At 32.2% G+C, this 24,610-nt stretch overlaps 1 protein-coding gene across 2 annotated transcripts; it reads left to right on the top strand.

Annotated features, from left to right (window-relative positions):
* The first annotated feature begins 10,329 nt into the window (after positions 1-10,329).
* On the top strand, positions 10,330-24,403 carry LOC127729156 (uncharacterized). 2 transcript variants are annotated; one of them, XM_052236830.1, is made up of 4 exons: positions 10,330-10,659; positions 11,156-11,350; positions 17,252-17,636; positions 19,317-20,627. In XM_052236830.1, the coding sequence occupies exons 1-4, from the start codon at positions 10,374-10,376 to the stop codon at positions 19,318-19,320; spliced, it is 870 nt and encodes a 289-aa protein (XP_052092790.1). In that variant the 5' UTR covers positions 10,330-10,373; the 3' UTR covers positions 19,321-20,627. The 2 variants fall into 2 exon arrangements, with proteins under 2 accessions (XP_052092790.1, XP_052092789.1); XM_052236829.1 differs by lacking the exons at positions 17,252-17,636; positions 19,317-20,627 and adding exons at positions 22,819-23,212; positions 24,076-24,403 and having other exon boundaries at positions 10,343-10,659.
* Positions 24,404-24,610: the final 207 nt, after the last annotated feature.

Raw genomic sequence — 24,610 nt, 5'->3', positions numbered from 1 at the left:
CTATATATACTTATACATATTAATCTTGAAATTTCAAAATAAACCTTATTTTGAATTCGATCAGGCAAAACAAATAGAACTAAATATACTTTTGGTTGCAATAGGCCATAATGTCGTATGAAATCTTATTAGAATTTCAAATGTTTTCTTCGGTTTTATACTATTTTAGATAAAATCAATATTATTGAGATTATTTTTATACTGATTTATTAAAAAATGACGTTCAGTATAATCATAAAAAAATGATGATGTTGTGTTTGGCTTTGATTATGCATAGTTTAAGCTAACCATAATATTATTCGATAATTATAATAAATGTCCGACGTTTCCATTATACACGTTTGTCGTGTGATACAGTGCTTGTTGTCCGACATTTGCTTTTTGTCCGGTTTTGCTTTTTGTCCGATAACTTTGCTTTTTGTCCGAAACTTTTGCTTTTTGTCCGTTGCTTTCGGTCCGTTTTGCTTTTTGTCCGATAATTTTGCTTTTCGTCCGAGACTTTTGATTTTTGTCCGTTACTTTCGGTCCGTTTTGCTTTTTGTCCGATAATTTTGCTTTTGGTCCGACACTTTTGCTTTTTGTCCGTTGCTTTCGGTCCGTTTTGCTTTTTTTCGATGATTTGCTGTATGTCCGATTTAGAAATGTGTATAAGTGATATAGTGTTAAAACCATCGATCTTCTGCAGCAAAACTGGCAACCCTAGCCCCGACGCATATTCTATATGCCTGTCAAAAGTTAGGATCCTGCAATTCAACAATTCAACAGTTGTTGTTTGTCTGTCTATCAAATTCGTTTTGAATTGTGTTACATTTTTGGCCTTTTATACGTACAACAACCTAGCCATGGATGCTTAGTACGTCAACGCCATTTGGTCTCTTGTGGAAAGTTGTCACATTAATATGATTATATACACCTTAAGGCATGTTCTTACTAGGTTTCATAGATATAAGAAGATGTGGTATGAGTGCCAATGATACAACTCTCCATCCAAGTCAAAATTTATAAAAGTAAACCATTATAGGTCAAAGTACGGTCTTCAACACGGAGCCTTGGCTCACACCGAACAGCAAGCTATAAAGGGCCCCAAAAGTTACTAGTGTAAACCATTCAAACTGGAAAATCAACGGTCTAATCTATTTATAAAAACGAGAAACGAGAAACACTTATGAACCACATCGACAAACGACAACTACTGAACATCAGATTCCTGACTTAGGACAGGTGCAAACAATTGCAGCGGGTTTAAACGTTTTAATAGTACCAAACATTCACCCTTATCTGAAACAATAGTGTAACATCACAACATAGAAAGACACACTATAAAATATCAATTGAAATGGCTTAACTCAATCAAAAGACATATTAACACCAGTGAACATACACTGAACAAATAAATTTGATCTATGATACAATGTAAATACATAATAAATAAACTAAGGGAAGAATAATTAAAGTAACATGTTATACCGCTGTGAAATGTTAAACAATTTAAGAAAAATAATTTGCTTGAACAAAAATATCAGCAATTTGCAATTACTTTAAACACAGGTAATGAAAATATTTTTTTTGTTAGGTATACGTGTACAGTTCAAATGGAGAAAGGAAATATTTTTACAAAATAAATAATTTTGATGTTCATAGTACGAAGAAGTGAAAATTTATAGTAATACCAAACACTTACCAAAGCTGTTATATAGACCAGATATAACCCTGAATAACATTAAATAACATAAAAAGCATTACAATTAGTATCAACAGGTCAAATAAACAAGAAAGTACGATTTGAGAGTACTCGCAGTTACTGACAGCTAGTTAAAAGCCAAAAACAATTAATAATAAAACATCATGCATCAGACACTAAAATCAACTAAAACACATCCCAGGGTTTTAGTATTTTAACGTCATGGACAATCAAAGAAGACATGACTTGTGCAATGCCAAAAACAAATGTATCGGCAGGCCGTAGGATAGTTAGGAGTTAACCTCTTTATAGATCAAAATGAACGTGGGTGTGTATTTATACATCCCGTTTGAAAAGAATACTTGCTTGTATTACCATTTGCATGATTTTTGTGGTAAGCTGCTCAACTATTAGTATATAATCAGATTATTACATGGCATTTTTCTAATCAGATGTATTATCAGCCCTCGGTCAACATCGACCCAAGAGCCGAAGGTTCGAGGGCTGATAATACATCTGACATGAAAATGACATGTTATGATCTTTCTATCATATGCTTCAACAATAGAGAAAAATAACAGTTTAATATATCATGTTTATTGATCCTTTTAAGTGGTTCTCAAGTAGAAGTTCAAAAAGTGAAAAGTTTACGGACGACGGACGCCAAATGTAATACATCCGATATGAAATCTTTCTATCATATGCCTCAACAGAGGAGAAAAACAACATTCTCTTATGGTTGTGGCCTGTTGTCTATTTCTTGCATGAAGAGATATTTCTCTTATCACATTACATGGAGTGTGATACGAAAAAGTGATACGAAAACTGCGTTAATTTGATTGGCTTATTCAGCATCATGAGAGAATAATATGACATTTCCATTAACTATTCGTTAGGTCACTGATGTCTTTCAAAGGTTACGACGATGTACATTTCGTCCATGGCAACGGGCATATGCGATTTCTTCAATGATACACAAAACACTCACACTTTTCACCTGAAAATCTTCTTTTTGGCATATTTCATTACATTCTGAATCGTACAAACAGTTTTAAAATGTCATGTCAATTTTGACGCTGGAACAGGACCTATGAAGTCATACTGGTATGTACGAAAGACTAGATCAAGGATTCGCGGAATTTTTAATTTAACACAATGAGAGTGTTGACCATAAGAGAAATAGGTAACAATATTATATTGAAATCAAATAACTCGACTAGATATGAAGCGATATCTAATTTTCACTTGTTATGAAACTTATAAGTATAATATATTTTTATATTGACGATAAAAAAAATCAACAAAACATAATGAACACTATTTGGAAAAGTCAACATTAGTAAAGTAACTTGCTAAATTATGTTGGAAACTTTGAAAAATGTCTTTATTGTATCATTTGTTTTGCATTTTACATAATATGTTTTTTCCTGTTTCCTAATATTTGTTCTGTACCTTACTTTGTTATGTTTTTCACTAAAAACGTACCATTGAGGTGTTTTTTCCGGAATTTGCCGAGTAACCTCGGAATCAGTGCCATGCGATAACGTTACGGAAAGGCATGCCATAATAGCAGGAAGCAGTTGATAAATTTTTCATATCAGCCCGCTAAGCACCATTTCGGAAAAAATGAAGTTCACGTAAATTGAATACTATTATCATATTGTAAAAATTATAAGTTATTTACTCTAAGTAACTGATAAACAAAGTTATCAAAGGTTTGTTTTGAGGCAATTATCTTACATCTGTACGTATGTTTTGCAAATAGAGTTTGAAATCGTTATTTTCGTTTAATTAATATCCAAAAATGCATTGAACAATGCCATTCATAAGTTACTGTCCTTAAGTTGAGGCAGCAAACCAGTTGTTCGGCCTAGTAGTTTTTCCCTTTTGCCAGGGTTGTTTTTTTTATGAATTTTAACATGTTTTACTTCAAAAAGTTTTAAGTTGCTATTGAAAGTGTTTAATATGATGTATAAAAATAATAAATTTATTTCATAGAGATTTTTGTAGAGGTTATCAGATTTTTAAAACCCCTTATAAGAAGATAAGAGATCTAGAGGGAAACTCAAAATTTTACTAACTTGTAGATGACACCTACCGGAATGCAAAAAAAAGAAACGAATCTAATACTTGTAAAAACTTAGAATCTTGTGCAAGGTAAAACATGTAAGCTCACCAAATTAATGTTTTTTGTCTGAATGCAGGTTTACGCGAAGGATAATACCGTTAGGTTTCAGTGCATAAATTTGTAACTAAAACATTAATCTGGTCATTGAAATAAGATCAAATTGGTTCTCCTTGTTAACGAGGGTAGTCGCGAAAGTACTGATTAATTGTACAATTTATTCAAAATTTTATAACATTTAAAACAATTAGCGGGACTTGTTTGTCAAGTACACATATTAATGTCATATAATTTTCACTTTTCTTTTCTTACCAATTTGAATATACGTTTTGACTTTTAATGTAATAAATTTATGAAAGTGGTACACGAGACACTTTTCTAAATGTATTTACTGTGTTTTTACACATCAGGAAGATGTATTTTTTCTTTTAACTTTTTCAGAATTTTCAATTTCTTATTATGTTTCGTATTTCAATGTATACATGCAAATACCGTATAGCGGAGAGTTTTACTTATTGATTCATTAAAAAAAATCAGAAGACATCACAACTGTTCCGCAAAGCAAATGGATTGAATTTAAGGATGTGGTATATTTGCGTATGAGATGACTATCCAGTATATAAAGGCAAATGATAAAAATTGTAATCATTACAAACCGGTTATCGCTCGGCTTTTAGCAGTGAGTAAACCCCGTAGCGCATAAAAAGTTAGTTTCAGCCCTGGAATGACAAATATTAAATGATAATGACATTTTCTAAATTTGCAACAATGATATCGTTAGTTTGTGCATGCAAATCTTCAATTACAATAATTGGATATTCATATTTTCAAAGTTCCTTTTTTGAAATGCCACTACTACGTCAAAAATCCCTTAACTGAAACGAATTTCAAATACCATAAGTAACTTAAACAACTCAATCAATTAATTCAGGTCTTGATAAAAAAGATGGAAAAATTATATTTCAAAACAATTCTTTATTTTGAGTCCTTTAACTTTGGCAAAAAAAACGCTTAATCTGAACCAAATTCAACGATGCTTTCATCTTCTAATGATAAAACCATATCAAGCTAATAGATAAACAAGGACAAATGAGAAAACTAAGGTTATAAGCAGAAATTTTCAAATTGGCGTCCTTTTCGGCAAAATAGTCAATTCAAAAACTTGACCGATGAATAATAATATCTGAAAAAGATCATACCTCTAAAACTAAACAATATAAACATTAGGTCAAGGTAAAATAAACACTACAGGTCAGACATTTGTACCACTTGGAATCTTTTCGTTTTTTATGCATAAATCATACCGTTGATTTTCTCGTTTTGAATAGTCTATGAGGTGTAGACATTTGCTCCGCGTTGAAGGCCGTATGGTGTCATGTAGTTGCTAGCAAAATCGACATTTGGACTCTTGTAGAGAGTTGTCTCATTGGTATTCTTAACAATTATTCTTAGTCTTACATTTTAACTATATCAATTGAAACGAGCGTCACTGATGAGTCTTTTGTAGGGAAAACGCGAGTTTGGAGAATACAGTTATAAAGGTTGTATGGTATCTTTTATAAAATGTTTTTATTGTCTGGGAAACACACTTAACATCGAATCTTAAAATTGAGCAATGAGACTATGAAACGGAGCTCAAGGTCGAATTGACACTTTTTGTCGAAAATGTCAATTAAATCTATCCTATATATATGTCTTATAGCTTCTGAGAAACCAACCTTAATGAAATCCGACATCTGCATATTACAGTCATCCAATACAACCAACATTGTCCACCTATTGTATTACGTATCCGATACGAACCTCCAAACTTTTTAAGAAAAAAAAAAAAACCATAAAAAATGAAGTAAATTTCAGACGAACCATTCGCGACTAGCATGTACGCCATACAACCATTTCACATTAAAAAATAAGCATTGACTAATGAAACATGAAAATGAGGTCAAGGTTAGATGAACCCCGTTCAATATTCGAGTAGAAATAACAAGCATTGCATACGCTAATTGTATGGCACCCATTGCTGAAAAAGTATCCGACAAAAAAACGAACCATGAAAACATAACATTGACTAATGAACCACGGGCCGTTGAATTCTACCGGTTGGACATGTACGCCCTACAATCACTCTATACACGAACGAAACCACGAAAATGAAATCAAGCACAATGGAAAATTATGTCATTCAAACATAAGGCATTAGTATATACAAAATTTGAATCATTCAGATCTTCCCTCAATATGATTTAAAAATAAACTGTTTACTGACGTACTGGTATAAAATTCAGAAAAAGAAGCTGATGAACAACAACATTGCGTATTAATTCATTTGCTGGAACATGATCTAGTGGGCAAGGCCTGAAAATGGTCGACGAAGTAACATTATACAAAATATCCTTGTTTATTGTAAGTAGTTCCTATCAATCTCACTTATGCAGAAAACTTAACATCGAAAATTGCGAATTAATTCAAAGTCACCGTTTTATGCCGACCTAGGGGCAGGGCCACAAAATAATCGTCAAACTGATATGTACTGATAGTAATGTAACTTTATAGAAAATCCCGAAACTTAACATTAAAAATTGCTTATCAATTAAAAGTGGCTAGACTATGACCCAGGAGGCAAGGCTTCAAAATAGTCGTCAATCTGATATGTACAGAAAGTAATGCAACTTTATATTAAATAACAATGATCTATCACAAGTAGATCATATCAAACTAATTTAATCAGAAAACTTAACAATTGTCGTCGCCGGAAAAGCAATCCCTAAGTCTAACTTTCAGCTACTTTCTTCGCCGGCGAGACAAAAATCATATCGAAAGATAGTGACGCCGTATTTGCATCCCCATGTTTCGCATTCTGTGGATTCTTCTCAGGCGATTTTTTTTTCAAATAGGAAGATATATTGATAATGCTCATCATAATGATCGTCTAAATATTTACGAATACTTATTTTTGACCGAAGCGTATGGTTGATTAAAGTATGCTTGGCTTTACCAGCGGTAAATTCAGAACATATTGATCAAACTAGTAAAAAACCAGATACTCCATGTACCACTCATTTATAGAGAGGAATTGTATTTATTTCAAATATGTCATTGAGTTTCGAAGTTCAGATGGAACCTACAAAAATATGCACATTTTAAAATGGACAAAAAACAGAATCATCGGACAAACAGCAAATCGGACAAAAAGCAACCATGGGACAAAAAGCAAAAGTGTCGGACAAAAAGCAACGGACAAAAAGCAAACATTTTGGAAAAAAAGCAAAACGGACCGAAAACACCGGACAAAAAGCAAAAGTGTCGGACTAAAAGCAAAATAATCGGACAAAAAGCAAAACGGACCGAAAGCAACGGACAAAAAGCAAAAGTTTCGGACAAAAAGCAAAATTATCGGACAAAAAGCAAAAGCGAACAAAAAGCAAATCCCGGACCGAAAGCACCGTATCATACGTTGAAGAACGAAACTAAATATTTTGTTCACTTTCAATGCGTAATTTGGCGGCAGCTGTCCTTTCACAAAAAAAAATCGGAAAACGGCGAAAATATGCCACGACGAATATGAGCCACCCACTATATGATTTTTTTTCTGTACATCATTCATTTTTGTAATCAGTATTCTAGCTAATTCTTTTATTTTCCAAATTTATTCTTCATACATTTGCATCCCATTATTCTTTATGTTTTGGCTTATTTTTCTCTATTCATTATTTTTTGGGGCCATTATTCTCTTACGGTGAACTATTATAGTTGCTTTAACCCACAACATTTAGATAGTTGTCACCTTGGCAATCATACCAAAGAGCCTTATCATATATTGTTTTTAACCTATAATGTTGTGAAAAGTTGACACACTTTGATTTGATTATCACAGAGGAAAACTCGCATCAAGTTATTAAGCATATCATGTAAAAAAAGAAGATAGCTCTTTTGAAATTCTTACAGAAAATAAAAAGAAGAAATGGGAATTTCAGATTTAGTTTCACTATAATATAACAAAAAAAAAACAAAAAAAAACTATACATTCCTTTAAAAAATCAAATTATATCAATTGTCCCCTTATAAAGCACATAAAAGTTTGTTTTTAAATTTTGAACAATTCAGTCGTTACCATAAGATATAAACAAGCACATAAGATTTCTCATGTAAATGAAAAGTCGCTGAAATTAATAGCATTAATTTTTGCACCAATTTCTTACTTTAATAAAAACAAAGACCGATCATTTGGTGTTACTTTGCACTCCAAAATGGCGAAATACTTTTATTCTATATTTAATACGGATTTTATGTTATTAAAATTTGCTGTTATAAAATTTTGGAAATTATTTCAAATTAAGGAATATATCTCCCTCATGCAAAGCTCTGATTCCTTGCCCGGCTATACCTTTTTGTCCTTTTTTGTTTATAGCTCTTCATCTTTTTAATAAGCTTTTAATTTTCAAATATTTTGGCCTCGAGCATCACCGAAGAGACATTGATTGTCGAAATGCGCATCTGGTGCAGAAAAATTGGTACCGTTTATATTATTGATTATCAGAAGACAAGTCCCCCCCTCCTCAAAATAAGACAAATGTCTAACAAATCTATGACAGACAGTACGTAGTCGCCCTTTTGAAAATGAACTCACTTAACAAACTGAAGGACTGACACATTTAAGAATTGAATGCTTCTTTTTATAATTTGGAGTGTAAAAGCGTTGACCGAAGCATATTTTGTATGAAGCGCTTCCACAAAAAAAGTTATCACGATCAACGCTTTTACAGCCTTATAAAATTATAAAAAGAAGCATTTAATTCTTATAATTACATTTTTATCCCACAACCATGAAATTCAGAGTTATATCAAGCATTTTGTTATTGTTTTTCTATGCATTGTTTTCACAGTTTCAGGATAGCACGTGCAGTCATAGCTGTTGTATTTTACGGAAATAAAATATGATATTGGAGTGCCTGGCTAACGTGGTCACCCAATCAAAATTACGGATTCAAATGAAACATCCATGTAATGTAATAATACGGAAATAAAATATGATATTGGAGTGCCTCGCAATTGTGGTTAGCCAATTAAAATTACGGATTCCAATAAAACATCCATGTAATGTAATAATACGGAAATAAAATATGATATTGGAATGCCTCGCAATTGTTGTTAGCCAATCAAAATAACGGATTTAAATGAAACATGCATGTAATGTAATTATTGATACGTACTTCATTTCAAAGCTAGGTCAGCCAAGCACAAGTTCAAAATTGTCTGTAAACCAGTTTGAAGTATAGTCGAAATACATGATTTATTTTCGCGAATAGTAACCTCAAATCGTGCAACAAACATATCGCCGTCTGACAAGGGCACTTTAGGCACGTGCCTACACATAATTTTTTCACAAATATTTTTTTTCATTAAAAAAAAAAAAAAAATAATAATAACGTTATCTGTAGATGCACGTGAAGTCGTCAAAACTCTTTAATTATCAAATGTCATTTGTACACAATTCTATCATCCTTAGTGAATGGATTATTGGATAGAATTGTATCATGTATGTACATTATATTCCACCTTATATAGAAACTAAGAACTCGAACTTTGGTTCAGATCATTTCACTTCTATCAATAAATGCTTGAAAGAACCTCAACATGTTCAAAACCCTGACATTTTATTATTAGATACATGAATTTTTTTTATTAGTTGTTGTTGGCTTTCAACTAGCTTTCACTTGCTCTTCATCCTACCTACAATAAAACCCTTGCCAAAAAGGGGCCTCCGTTTGACTGTGCCGGATATATAAATATACAGTTACGTCTAGTCAGAATGGGGACGTTAAATCCGATGCCTAGTGTAGAGAGAATGCCACGCTCTGCACGTTAAGAACACTTGCAACAACTCTTTGATTGGTCCGTAGGTGGTCTGCTGAAATCTGCTGGATGTTTAGCAATCAATCAATCAACACGTTTTCAGTAACTTCAAGTACTCTCAGATCTACGTGTAATGACTATGATTATTCAAATTCCTTAGCAGGTAGGAGTTTTACAGTACAGGATATCAGAATCTGCGCTGGTCAATGCATATTGTAAATATTTTTTTTTTCAGATTTCCGATTGTACTGCGTAAATTCATCAGTCAGATGTTTTTGTAAAATTATTAATTATCTATAATTCTTCGATTTTTTCTTCATGTATATTATCATGATAAAATGACCAGTAAAATTTATTTTTTTTTGTACACAAAATTTTGCAACTAAAAATGCTGAAAACAGTTTTCCGTCGGGGGGCTCTGAGTATGTAAATCATCACCCCTTGTTACTGTACATATATAAATAAAAGGATATAGATACTAACACCCTAACGTCAAGTTGGTTTTACATAACACAAACCGGAAACCAAACACGACCCTTTTTACATAATATTTTTAACTGGATTTTTCTGCTGTCAAATTATTTGAAAGTTTGCCATTGTATAATCATTGGATGACGTGACGATTTCAGTTCTATATAAACAAGCTGTTGTGTAATATACATTGTAATTGTATCATTTTTGGTGAATGTACATTTCAGAAGGTTCGATCGTTAAATGATGAAGTTCTTTTGCATCGTACTGTTCCTGCAAACATTGTCATTTATATGGGGTAATCGTATGCCTAGCTTCTATAATTATCCAAGGACAACCAAATTGAATATTTCATATTGTCAAAATATTGCTAACAGCGTAGTTACCAGCGATGATTGTGGAGCCTCAATTGATTGTAGAGGGACTGCACGCTTTGTGTCTTGTCTACAAAGTAACAGTGGTTCAAAACTGAATGGTTCGGCGTGTTCAGAAACCGCCAGCTCTGAAGAATGTTCAAGAAAATTACAAGGTAAGTTTAAAAAAAACATGAATGATTAAATTGATTTTTGAAAAGGAAAATTTAGTATAGGAAGAGATCTTGTATATGTGATAGATAATCACACTATAGATGTGAGGAAAGATGCATCATTGTTATCAATGTGGTCCTCAGCCGGGATATAATAGTTTGAGGCCTACCTTTTAAAAGTAATGCATATACATGTACATGATATTTTGAGCGTAAATTAGTGTCTTGCAGTGAACGAGTTTCTGGCATCAATCAAACCTCTCTGATAATAAAGGATATAATACCGTGTAAAGTTATTAGTATGCATGATTTTTTTGTTTGTTCATTAACGGAGATTCAATGTTTGATGAATAAGAGCTCCAGTCCGAGAATATCTGCATGCAGCTATTGAATACCCTTATATTGAAATAATTACACTTATGATACCGGAATACAATACGTCATATATGAAATATAATTTGGTCCTTGTTTTTAAACTATAGTATTTTTCACCTTCCAGAGAGACAACAAACATGTTCTAGGAGAAATTCGGGTTTACTTCCGGATTCTAAATTTTGTCATCTGTATTACGATTGTTCTGATCCTGCTAAAACGAAGATTTGTCAGTATCCTAAATTATTCTCAACAAATACGAACACATGCCAAGACTTCAAGAATGTCAAGTGTGGATCCAGGATAGAGTTTAAATCTTACTGTAAGTATAACTCACTTTAAAACTTTACACCATTTTATTTTTTGTTACGATTTTATTTCAAATGCTTTGTCAAACGTGCTGTAATATGAAAATAAGGAGAATGTGGTATGATTGCCACTGAGACAACTATCCACCAAAGTTCAAGTGAAGTGGATGTAAGTAATTATAGGCAACCGTACGGCCTTCAACAATGAGAAAAACCCATACCGTATAGTCGGCTACAATTAAAGGGCCAAACATGGAAAACACGGAACAATACAATTGAGAAAACTAACGGCCTAATTTATAACAAGACAATTTACGAACAAAAATAGGACAATCATAAACCAACGAAAACCAGTATATAGGTATGTTTAAGCTCAACCATATTTTCTTTTACTGTTCTTTCGTTTAATTCTTTCTCTAAGTATGTTTAAACTTTACTCTCTCTTCTTTATCTTTTATATGATTTCACTTCAATTACATTGTATCCATGACAATACCATCTTTGTATTATACTAGTTTCTAACATAATTATCGATACATTATTTAGGTAGGAAATACCTAATAGTCCATATCCTTTAAAGAATCAATTTAAGGCATCAAATGCCAAAACATCAATCATTATTAATAGGAAAGAAATAATATGGTCTATTGACTCTAACACAAAACCACCACTTTCATTTGTCACGAAATAGAAGTTCCATCATAATATAAGTTCCAAGCGGAAAAAATCGTTAATACTATTTCCACTGGAACAAATATTACAGTATTTGTTCCTTACGGAATAAATGTTATAGAATATTTGTTCCAACAGAAACAGATATTATGGCATAGTTTATAACAAAGTTTCCAGTGTAACTTCTGTTAGGCGGAACAAATATACGTTGACAAATGTCATTTAACTACTAAATTAGGGAATATCACAACATGTTATAACTTTAAGATAAGAAAGGAAGCAATTATACCCCTCCCCTCCCCTCTCCACCTAAAACAATTACTTGTAAGCGTGTGTTTATTGTTACAACCTTCAAATTTTGCATACATGGGTTATTCAAACAAATATATATTTTATCAATATATTGCAAGAGTATCAAATAGCATAGGCTGAACACTACATGTAAAGGTTGAAGCCTATACATGTCTTATAACAAATAACAATACATGTATGCACATAAGCCTATATACCCTATAAGAAGAAACAATGCGTGTTTTGAATATGTTGAAGCCTATATACCCTACAAGAAGTAAAAATACATGTAAAGGCTGACGTATCAATACTTTATAGGTTAAAGTCCTTATACTTTATAAGAAGCAACACTGCGTGACCTCTTAAATACTTTATTAGAAGTAACAATGAGTGACTTGAATAGGCTGAAACCAAAACACTTCATTAGAAGCAACCATTCCTATATAGGTTGAAGACTAAATACTTAATAAGCTGTAATAATGTGTGACTACTAAAGGCTGAATCATACATACTTTATAAGAAGTAACAGTGCGTGATTTGTATAGGCTGAAGTCTCAATACTTTATAAGAAGCAACCATTCCTATAAAGGTTGAATTCAAAAAACTTTATAAGGAGCAACCATTCCTATATAGGTTAAAGCCAAAATACTTTATAAGAAGCAACCATTCCTTTATAGGTTGAAGCCAAAATACTTTATAAGAAGCAACCATTCCTATATAAGTTGAAGCCAAAATACTTTATAAGGAGCAACCATTCCTATATATGCTGAAGATTGAATTCTATATTAGAAGTAACAATGCGTGACTTGAATAGGCTGAAACCAAAATACTTTAAAAGAAGCAACAATTCATATATAGGTTGAAGCCTAAATACTTTATAAGAAGTAACAGTGCGCGATTTGTATAGGCTGAAGCCATAATATTTTATAAGAAGTAACAATGCGTGACTTGTATAGACTGAAGCCAAGATTTTTTATAAGAAGCAAGTTTTCCTAAATAGACTGAAGCCAAAATACTTTATAAAAAGCAACCATTCCTTTATAGGTTGAAGCCAAAATACTTTATAAGAAGCAACCATTCCTATATAGGTTGAAGCAAAAATACTTTATAAGGAGCAACCATTCCTATATAGGCTGAAGCCTGGATACTATATTAGAAGTAACAATGCGTGACTTGAATAGGCTGAAACCAAAATGCTTTAAAAGAAGCAACCATTCATATATAGGTTTAAGCCTAAATACTTTATAAGAAGTAACAGTGCGAGATTTGTATATGATGAAGCCTTAATAGTTTATAAGAAGTAACAATGCGTGACTTGTATAGGCTGAAGCCACGATACTTTATAAGAAACAAGTTTTCCCAAATAGACTGAAGCCAAAGTACTTTATTAGAAGTAACAATGCGTGAATTGTAAAGGCTTAAGCCAAAATACTTTATGAGAAGAAATCATTCCTATTTAGGCTGAAGCCTGAATACTTTATGAGAAGCAATCATTCCTTTATAGGTTGAAGCCTAAATTCTTTATGAGAAGCAATCATTCCAATATAGGCTGAAGCCAAAATACTTTATGAGAAGCAATCATTCCTATAAACGTTGAAGCCTAAATACTAAATAAGTTGTAATAATATGTGACTGTAATAGGCTGAAGCAGACATACTTTATAAAAAGTAACAATGCGTCACTTGTATAGGCTGAAGCCAAAATATTTTAATAGAAGTAAAAATGCGAGACTTGTATAGGCTAAAGCCAAAATACTTTATAAGAAGCAGCCGCTAAAAAGAAGTAATGTGTTTTTTTAATATAATCATGAGTGTATGAACGAGATTAGACTTATCCTGTTCACAAAATAGTATAAGATCTTATGATTAACATAATTTCAAAATAAAGACCCATTGAGACATTTTAGGTGTATGTTAAGCAATTGATAAATGCATTTTTGTAATGAGTCATTACTCGTATAACTAATTACGTCAGGCGCGTTTCGTCTACACAAAACTCATCAGTGTAGCTTCCATCGAGGCAATCAAGCAAATTTTTGACCAATAATAAAAAAGAAAAGATAAAATATATAACGTTTATGCCATTGTATAAAGTGTAGAGTACAGATGGTCCAAATATTAAACCTCTCTAACCTTTACACACGCATACTTCATCATTAATTAAAAATAATTAGTCCAACTGTGCTCTATGATAATTGGCATGGTAGATATAAACATCTTGTTTTATGAACTGACAAAATAAACCTATCTTAATCTATTCTGTCAGATGGCCATAGTGACTGCAGCCAGACAAAATGCCAGCCCCTGTCTAACACGCCCTCCTTTTACAGTTGTAGCCGTAATTAGTGCTCTTATCCTAGACAAAACACTCTGGAGAAGCTGTATGATTTGGATTATTGTTAATATTTTTTTCTCCTGAACTTGCTGAATATCCACGACATTTTTGTCACTTAATGTTAAGCAAACAACAATCAATCAATCAATTAAACCTGTATAAATTTCGTCTTTTTGTATCTGCTGAAAACTAGTTTGCGGCTTATCCATATTGCAGTCTTTGAACCGCACCAAGGCTTTGTCTTCCAATAGAAATAAGGATCAATCTACGCCACTTGGCACTCGAATCCATGCATTTGGGCGGCGAAATCAATTACGTTTATGATGAAGATTACAAAAAACTAGAGGCTCTCAAAAGCCTATGTCGCTCACCTGTATTTACTGATACTTTGGAAATCATGTAAAATAAGGTTAAAATCATAATTAATAGTATTAGATATTAGATATTATAATGATATCTAAGATAACTGCAAAATTTCTGTAAAATTAATAACTCAGGGGCAGCAACCCAACAACGGGTTGTCGGATTCGTCTGAAAATTTCAGGGCAGATAAATCTAAATCTGATGAACATTTTTGCCACCTGTCTGATTTGCTCTAAAAGCTTTAGTTTCAGAGATATAAACCAAAAACTGCATTTTACCTCTATGTTCTATTTTTAACCATGTCGGCCATGATGGTTGGAAGGCGGGGTCATCGGACACATTTCATAGATACTAGATACCATAAAAATGATTATGGCCAAGTATGGTTAAATTTGTCTCAGTAGTTTCAGAGAAGAAGATGTTTGTAAAAGATTACAAAAATTTACGAAAAATTGTTAAAAATTGACTTTAAAGGGCAATAACTCCTAAAGGGGTCGACTGCCGATTTTGGTTAGACGACTTATTTGTAGATCTTACTTTGCTGAACATTATTGCTGTTTACAGTTTATCTTTTTCTATAATAATATTCAAGATAATAACCAAAAACTGCAAAATTTCCTTAAAATTACCAATTTAGAGGCAGCAATCCAACAACGGGTTGTCAGATTTGTCTGAAAATTTCAGGGCAGATAGATCTTGACCTGATAAACAATTTTATCATTATGTCAGATTTGCTCTAAATGCTTTGGTTTCAGAGATATTAGCCAAAATCTACATTTTACCCCTATGTTCTATTTTTAGCCATGGCGGCCATCTTGGTTAGTTGGCCGGGTCACCGGACACATATTTTAAACTAGATACCCTAATAATGATTGTGGCCAAGTTTGGTCAAATTTGGCCCAGTAGTTTCAGAGGAGAAGATTTTTGTAAAAGTTTAAGGACGACGGACGCAGGACGTGATGAGAAAAGCTCACTTGGCCCTGTGGGCCAGGTGAGCTTAAAATGCGCCACATCTGGCTGATGTCAACTTTGCTCTAAGATGGTATTTATGGATGTATGGCAATCAAATTTCTATGATTTAGTTAAGCCTTTTCTATTTCCGGTTGTTGTTTTAATTCATCACAAGGCAAATAAAACGAATGTCAAGTAGAATTATATAGGGAAAACGGTACTATTACATTTTCCCAGATTTAGGTTGGCCTTTTGTGTACCCAAGGAAGGCGAAGGAAGTCAACTTAGGAGCGCTGTGATTGGATGTAAGGGTACAATATATTTTTTTATTTATCTATGAATAACCGCAGTGTGTATATTTACAATATAAATTTTGAAACCTATTGAAATATTTTCTAGAGAATTAATGGAAAAGACTTCCAAAATTTAATAAATTTGGTGTAAAATGACGGTGGGCATTGATAACATAAACAAGCTCCGTTGGAAGTTGGTCATGATACTATTTGGCTTCAATTTTTAAAACAGAATGATAAAGTACTAACACCACACATAACTGTTTTATTAAGGTTTTTATTATAAAAAGTGGTAAATTTAGAAAATGTTAGTATTGTCGCCTATGGCAGAATAAATAGTATCGTTTTCCCCTATATAAGATATACAGAAATAATAAGTTTGGTTTGTTAACGTCAATAAAAAGCGAAATTATTTGAAGTTCTACACATATTTTAAAGTACCTCATTGAATGAGGTATGCTGTAGGTGAAAAATGAGAAATGTTTGGGCCCTCACAAATATGTCAAATAAAAGTTAAAATTTCCTTACAAACCTTATCAAATAAGTAAATAGAAAACGAAGTAGTTTTATGCATGACATATTTGGAGATATGCTTGATTAGTATGTCTTGTTATTGCAACTCAGACACTCACTGTAAACTTAAACCTCTCTATTTTTTAATATGCAAAGTACAACAAAGACTAGTATTGTCTGTGTATCCAATTATGTCACAATAATTTGAGTTCACGCTTTATATGGCTTTTTTGACAATTAACTATGTTTGGTACAAAGTAATGTGCGGATCTAAACATTTTAAAAGGGCTTTTAAGAGATTCAGCCAAAATATTTTCAAATTTTTATGATTTAACCCCGGACCATTCTCTATCTGAACCTGTCAGTGGTACCTTGAGCAGGCTGATTGAATTTGTATAAATTGTAAAATGTGATTAAATTGATATTTTTATTTAATCTACATATATTGTGAAAAGTCAAATGATCACTTATGATAATTTCATTTTTTGGTTATACTAGGTCAATACTATCCACACCCTTATGGAATTCGTGGCGCACCCTGTGAGTTCCATCATCCAAATTGCGAAGGATATCCAGACGGAGCCAATCCTCATGCAGTAAAAACTGGATCACATTGGTACATGCTTTGCAAGGGCGAACGATTTATAAAGGAAGGAATCTGTCCAAACGCCCGATATGGTTTCAACAAAAAGTCATGTCAGGTTGTTGAATGTAACCAGAATATAAATAAGTACTACCCTTCTGAATGGTGCAGGGGTTATATTTGGTGTTACTATGGGAGACAATTCCAATACAATTGTGCTATCGGTACGGTATTTGATAACAAACGCCAGAGTTGTCAGCATGTCTACGATGTCTGTAAACCTTGTGGAACTAGAACATGGTAAGCTTAGCATAACTAAATGTTATCAGCCTTATTTAGACTAAATCGTAGAATACTGGGGTAAATTATAAAAAAGGAGCAAATTTTACCGCAGTTCAAGATGATCATAACTATAATGCTATTCCCACCCATCAATTGAATTACAAATATTTGGAATATACAGGGAATGTTACGTTGCATTACAATAATGAAATTAATATAACATTCAAGTTAGTAAGTCGTGCTCTCCATTGAAAAAAAAAATGAAAACAACATATTAAAAATTTCATGCGTTCGAAGAACTTTTCTGGATTTATCTTCATCAGGAACGCTCAAAACCGAATATTTGAAAGCCAAAGATGTATAAAAACATAAACAGTAGAAGAGTGGATATGACCGAAATGGACCTAACAACAATAATAGTTAAATCCATCTAAGGTCAACTTCGCCTAAATAAGTTGAAACCTTGATAATTTATATTGACAAACGGACAATTTTTAATAAAGGTTTCTTATAAATCATGTCAGTACCGAAGTACTAACTATTGAGTTAATGATACCCTCGGGGACTAATAGTCCGCCATTAGCGCGATTGACCAAGTGCTGTAAAAAAATGAAAACAACAGTTCATAAATTTCATGCGCTCTAAGCGCTTTTTAGGATTTACCTTCATCAGGAACTTTCAAAGCCAAATATTGGACAGCCAATGTTTTATAAGAACCGAAATAGTTGAAGAGCTATATAACCCAGAAGGACTCAGAATAATAACCAAACCCATCTTTGGTCAACTCTGCCTGAGGAAGTTGAAACCTTTGTTTCTTAATAATTTCTAAATTTGTAAACTGCGATTTAAGAATGGTTTGTTATAAATCATATCAGTGCGGAACTACCAACTAATGAGCTGATGATACTCCTGGAGATTGATAGTGCACCAGCAGTAGTATCGACCCAATACTGTAAAAAATGAAACCAACACTGTATGAACTGCATGCGTCGTAAGCGCTTTACTGGCTTTACCATCACCAGATAATTATCCTTTTTATTTATTTATTTCATTTTTGCTGATTTCGTTTCTGAATAGAAGAAAATGTTAAATTTATCTGATTTACATATCACTTTTTTATATTCGATGAATGTTGTACTCAGTCGCTTGACCTTTTTCAACACGAATTATTCCGTTAGAATAATTGTTGGAGGGAAAAACAGAAGTAGCATACATCTAAAAAAAACTTCAAAGAAACCAGGCTTATAAATTTGTACGCCATAGGCCCGTTTCGTCTACATTAGACTAATCAGTGGCACTCGAATTAAAACTGTTGGAAGGCAAAATCAAAAAGCCTTCAAAGCTGAAAATTCCTGACTACTGGATGAAGCGAAATGTCAATAGCATATAACACATTTAATAAACGGCTTTTGGTTATTAAATACATTCTTTTAAAAATGGCTATTGATTATTGTTTATGTGTTTCTTTTATAAAGTCATGGGGATACATTTTTGGATATAACCGCACGCACAATAAGTTCAAAAGAACCGATACATAGAACAAAAACTGTGAGTGAATATAATGATGTTTTCACACTTTTGTCCTTTGATCTGCATTGATAGCTGTCTCAATGACTATTAAACCATGCTTTTATATAATGAGCGTCAAAAATCCATCATCTAAGCTCAGTCTCTTTTATAGCTTCTTTTTTATTTCAGTTGATTACCAGAAAGAAGCAGGACGATATATCTTGATCTAACTCTGCGGAGGAAAAAGTTTCTGTGTCTATAATTTTATCTTTATTACCAATTATTAAGAAATGCTGTCGTCTTTTAATATATTATATATGTATATATATATATATATATATATATATCTTTATTTCAAATAGACAAGACACCTTTACAATAGAAAATGCCTAATAAATAATATACGAAATACATATTTAGCAATGTACACATACACCTTTGTTGATAATTTATATAAATTTACAAACTTTGCTTTTTAATGTCATAATCCTCTTATATTCATTGATAATATCTGCGAAAATGATAATGTGACATATAAAGTTATCTGATTTTGTATTTAATTTTAGTGAAAAATTAAATTCGTTGCCAATATTACTTTTGTTACTTACAATACAAGCTCAATTATTATTTCTATCTATATTATTCCATCTACCCTGTTCAATGGACAGCCTGTGATTTATTGTTTTAAATCTAATCAATAGTAAGTATGTTCCCATTTTTCAAAATAATTTTCTTTAACATTTTTTTTATAAATCTTTATAGGTATGTAGTTTTTGATTAAATAGCTATATAGTACCAGACGTGTTCAAACTGATCTTAGTGTCTGAGCTTGATAAGTGAAACTAACCGTCCACAATTCATGAACTAAACTTGATTTTCAGCCACATTGGGTGCAACACATTCCGTTAGAATTGTCTTTATTCTGTATAACCAAGAAAAATTTACATCTTCGTTTATAGAACAATTCATGTTAAGTATACGAGGTTTATTTTCCACCAAATAAATCAATCTAGTTTTGTTCTCCAATTTCACAGGATATCTCACCAACTCCCCGCAAATGTTGATGTTTTCAGAATTAATAATAACTAACAACATTTTTGATGTACCCTTTCAAAACTTCCGATAATCTTCAATCAATTGCATAAACATATCTACAAGCACAACAATAAAATAAATGAAATTAAGAAAAGAAAGAACACCCCCAAATAATGAAAAAAAAACAAAACAAATAAAAACATAAAAATATAAAAATATGATAAGATAAAATAAATATATGACGAAATAGAAATAATTTTCCTTCTATTTTAACACAATTTGTAGTCTAGTATAAAATCTCATCATATTTATTATTAATAGATATAACTTAAAAGTAAGTTCTCTATATCATATGGTTGTTATAGTTATCTGAAGTTTAAAATGTGATACATCTAAGAAGGTTGTTATTGTTATTTGTAACATAAATATGTAATATAACTTTAATAAATACACACTCTATCTCTACTTAAATTTTTATCGATATGAATGCCCCACAAATATATAAATCGAAGAAAAAGTTAGTCAAACATTAACGTATTGTACTGATGTTAGTGCGCACTGAGTAAGTTAATTTTATCATGAGACACAATTATTGGTTTCGTGTCCTTTTATCTGTTTGGCTGTACCTAGGATGGCTTAGACACCGTATGTTGAGTGGGCATTCGATTCTTACAATATGAATAGTAGGCATGGAGTATTGTTAAATTGTTCTAAAAATGTGGAGAAATAAAACAAAACATCAGTTGTTCGATGTTTACGGAAGTGAAGTTAAGAACTGGTTTAATTTAGGACTCCTTATTACAAAATCTTGGTTCGTTTGGAGGTAGGTTCAAACTCATTTTTCTATGATTCAGTATGGACTTAAAATTAAATTTGTGAAATTATAAAGAAAATAAGGATTCATCTAAAAAAAAAAGACACTGAATGGTAACTTTCGTCTGTTTTAAAAAAAAACGAAGGTGAAAAAACTGTCAAAATAAGTGCAAAGTGGGTACCCTCACGTTAGTCAGTTTAAAACGGCCCTGGTATGACAAAAAAAATAAAAAAAAAATACTAAACTCCAAGTCAAATTCAAAAAGAGAAAGTCCATAAAAACTGACAAAATCAAACGGTAACAAAGTGATGTTAGGAATCGAAACGGTATTTGGAAAGCCATACAATTTACCTCAATTTAGGATAGACTCCTGAATTTTGAGGAGTCAAAATAGGATGAACGGATCATATACCCGAAGGCAAATATAATACAAGCCCAAACGAAAAAATATAAACAAGTCTAAATTGAAAACAACGTTCAAACCTATGATTGCGTTGGATAAAAACCGCAATTTTTATACGTGTGCATGCAAAACAAATTTCTTGTTAGAGGGGTCTAAATACAGCACAAACAACATTTTCAAAAAGACCAAAAAAGTGAAAAAGTATATTTTAACAAAACGCATTTGACTAACAGGTCGAATAACAAATGTTCTTAAACCCTGCTGACTGTCATTGGCGATTGCCAAATAAACGGATCACCGATGTAACAAATGGATCTTAAATATAAATTTAATACTAAACAGAAAACAATAAACTTGCGGAAAAGATGTTATACCGCAAACAAAAGGTGCAAAGGTTTTTGTACACCATATCCGGATTTCGACAATTAATGTCTCTTCAGTGATGTTAGGAATCGAAACGGTATTTGGAAAGCCATACAATTTACCTCAATTTAGGATAGACTCCTGAATTATATATATATATATATATGCAGGATATCTTTAGAATAACTTCCATGAAATTATTCAATGGTGTCAGAATAACACATTAACTCACGAATGCGAGTAGCGCGCGAGTTATTGGTCAGTACTGTTTTGGCACAAGTTGAATTCTCTACAATATTTGAATTCGTGGATTAGCAATTCTTCTTATTACATTGACATTTATTGTCAATACAGTAAAAATGCAAACAACTAGATCTTTTTCTACACGTTCTGCATTGTCTTGTTGTTATTTCGTTGGTATCATCTTGACCAAAACTGTTGTTGTTTACAGAATTTTATTTCACATGTGAGATAACGGTTATTATTCGACTGGGAAATCACGGCATTTCATTGCAATCAATGTAGAATGATTCATTTTGGTAATGTAATCAATGTAATCATCATCATTCGTTGCTTGTCTCCATTTAGACATAGGATGTCATAGTTACTAAGTTAGTAAGAAAATATACACATACGCGGGTCCAAAAAAGAAGACGTTCTAGTCTTATGTTTGTCGATGATGACGCTTATTTGATTAAAACCAAAGAAAGGCGATTTCGAACCACAGGAAACTCCTCCTGCCGGACCTGCAAAGAACCTCACTCTGATTGAAAAAAGAGGCAGAAGAGACCAAAGGCACAATCGAAATTCATAAGTCGAAGAGAAACCGATAACACCATAGCAAAAATCGAAAAAATCAAAACATTACATAGATAACTATAGACTGTGCAACATGAACTGCACCAAAATTCTGGGGTGAACCCTGGTACTTGGGAAGGGTAAACATATCCTACTAAACATAATACACCTATCGCAAAATTATCTTGAATGACATTTTCATTGAAACTATATTATATTTATTGTGAGATTTGTTTAAAAATCACTTGTACCTATTTTTTGTTATTTGATTATATCAGGTCAATATCATTCACATCCTGGCGCTGGAAATCCTGGCCCACCCTGTGAGTTAGAACATCCAAATTGTGAAGGGTATCCAGATGGTGCCAATCCTCACACAGAGAAAACTGGACCAGGCTCTCCTTGGTACATGCTTTGCAAAGGCGAAAGATTTGTAAAGGACGGAATCTGTCCAAACCCTAGATATGGTTTCAACAAAAAGACATGTCAGGTCGTTGAATGTAACCGGAAGATAAATAAGTATTACCCTACTCAATGGTGCAGGGGTTTTATCTGGTGTTATCATGGGAGACAATTTAGATACAACTGTCCTGTCGGTACGGTGTTTGAGTACAAATGGCAGAAGTGTCAACATGTTTACGATGTGTGTAAACCTTGTGGAACTAAATCATGGTAAGCTAGCATAACTTAATGTTAAATGAATATGTTTGGAACATACAAGGACTTTTACGTCCCATTTCAACAATAAAAAAAAAAAATTTTACACAAGATTTAATTCAGTAGTATTTTTCGTTTTTCTGTAGACACAATACTTCTTAGTTTATTCATCAGTATTAACATTGACAAATTAATTGTTTAGCTGATTTTGTTTCAGAGCAAAAGAAGTGTAAATCAATGTGATTTGCATATTTCACTTTTCTTTTCGATGAATGTACTACTATGTGACCTAATTCAAAGAGTGCTGCAACGGGAATTGATTCGTTAGAAATAATTTTCTGGGTAGTAACATACCATGAATTGTTTTATTATTGGATGTTTTGGTAATTATGTACATATATTGTAACTTGAATGGCAATATCTATCAATCTGTTGCTTTAACCCATTATAACTCTACAGTTTTCACTACGAACTGACAAACATGCCATTGTAGAATGCATTTGCCATTGTATTTTGTAGACAACTATACTGAAATAAAATTGGAATGTCTTTAAGGCATTGGACTTGCACCCGAGAATTGATTTCGCTTGACATATATGGAATTCAGTGTTTTAAACCTGTTCACTCTAGGTTTTTTAAAACAATTTCCCAATGTTACTTTATCAAGGAACCAATTTCCGATATATCAAAATGCACATTAACGTCAAAGGGTCGATAAAAAGAAGGAAGAATGTGAATCTTATATTTTATCACATCTTTGTCCTTTGACCTTCATGAATATTTGTCTCATTGGCAATCATACTACATCTCCTTATTTTTTATATATAAGTTCGCATAAGCAATGCTAAGTCTATTTCCTTCTTTCCTTTTTATTTCAGTTGATATAGCCAAGAAGAAGCAGGACGATATCTTGATCAAACTTTGCTGAGTAAAACAGTTTCTGTATATCTTACATTTCTACTACCACATTCAGCAAAACTGTCAACTTTAAATATATACATCTTTATTATAAATAAAACATAATTATACATAGGTTCAAAAAAGATATTTATGTACACTATTTACAATAAAACCAGGCCTATACAATGGATGACATACAATTTTAAATGTTGATAATCTTTATGAATTTACAAAGTTTGATTATTACTGATCGTTTTTATGTCATAATTTTCCTGCATTTAATAACATTAAAATTTGACATACAAAGTTTTTTGTTTTCTTCGAAGCATACAATGGAATTCATCGTCAATATCATGTTTTGGTTCATAGAATACTAAATATTTCTATATATATATATTATTCTATCTTCCCAGTTTAAGGGGAAGCCTGTGATCTGTGGTTCAAAATTTACACAAATCAATAGAACGTTTGTTTAAAAAATTTCAAAGTTATCTTCTTTTTAAATAAAATATC

This window comes from Mytilus californianus, unplaced genomic scaffold (assembly GCF_021869535.1).
Source record: "Mytilus californianus isolate M0D057914Y unplaced genomic scaffold, xbMytCali1.0.p SCAF_2, whole genome shotgun sequence".
NCBI lineage: Eukaryota > Metazoa > Mollusca > Bivalvia > Mytilida > Mytilidae > Mytilus > Mytilus californianus.
This window is presented reverse-complemented; position numbering and strand designations above follow the sequence as displayed.

Coding starts and splice junctions, on each gene's coding strand:
- LOC127729156 (XM_052236829.1), top strand. CDS start 10,374: ATGATGAAGTTCTTTTGCATCGTACTGTTCCTGCAAACATTGTCATTT. Junction 10,660..11,155: donor ATGTTCAAGAAAATTACAAG/GTAAGTTTAAAA, acceptor TTCACCTTCCAG/AGAGACAACAAACATGTTCT. Junction 11,351..22,818: donor GATAGAGTTTAAATCTTACT/GTAAGTATAACT, acceptor TGATTATATCAG/GTCAATATCATTCACATCCT.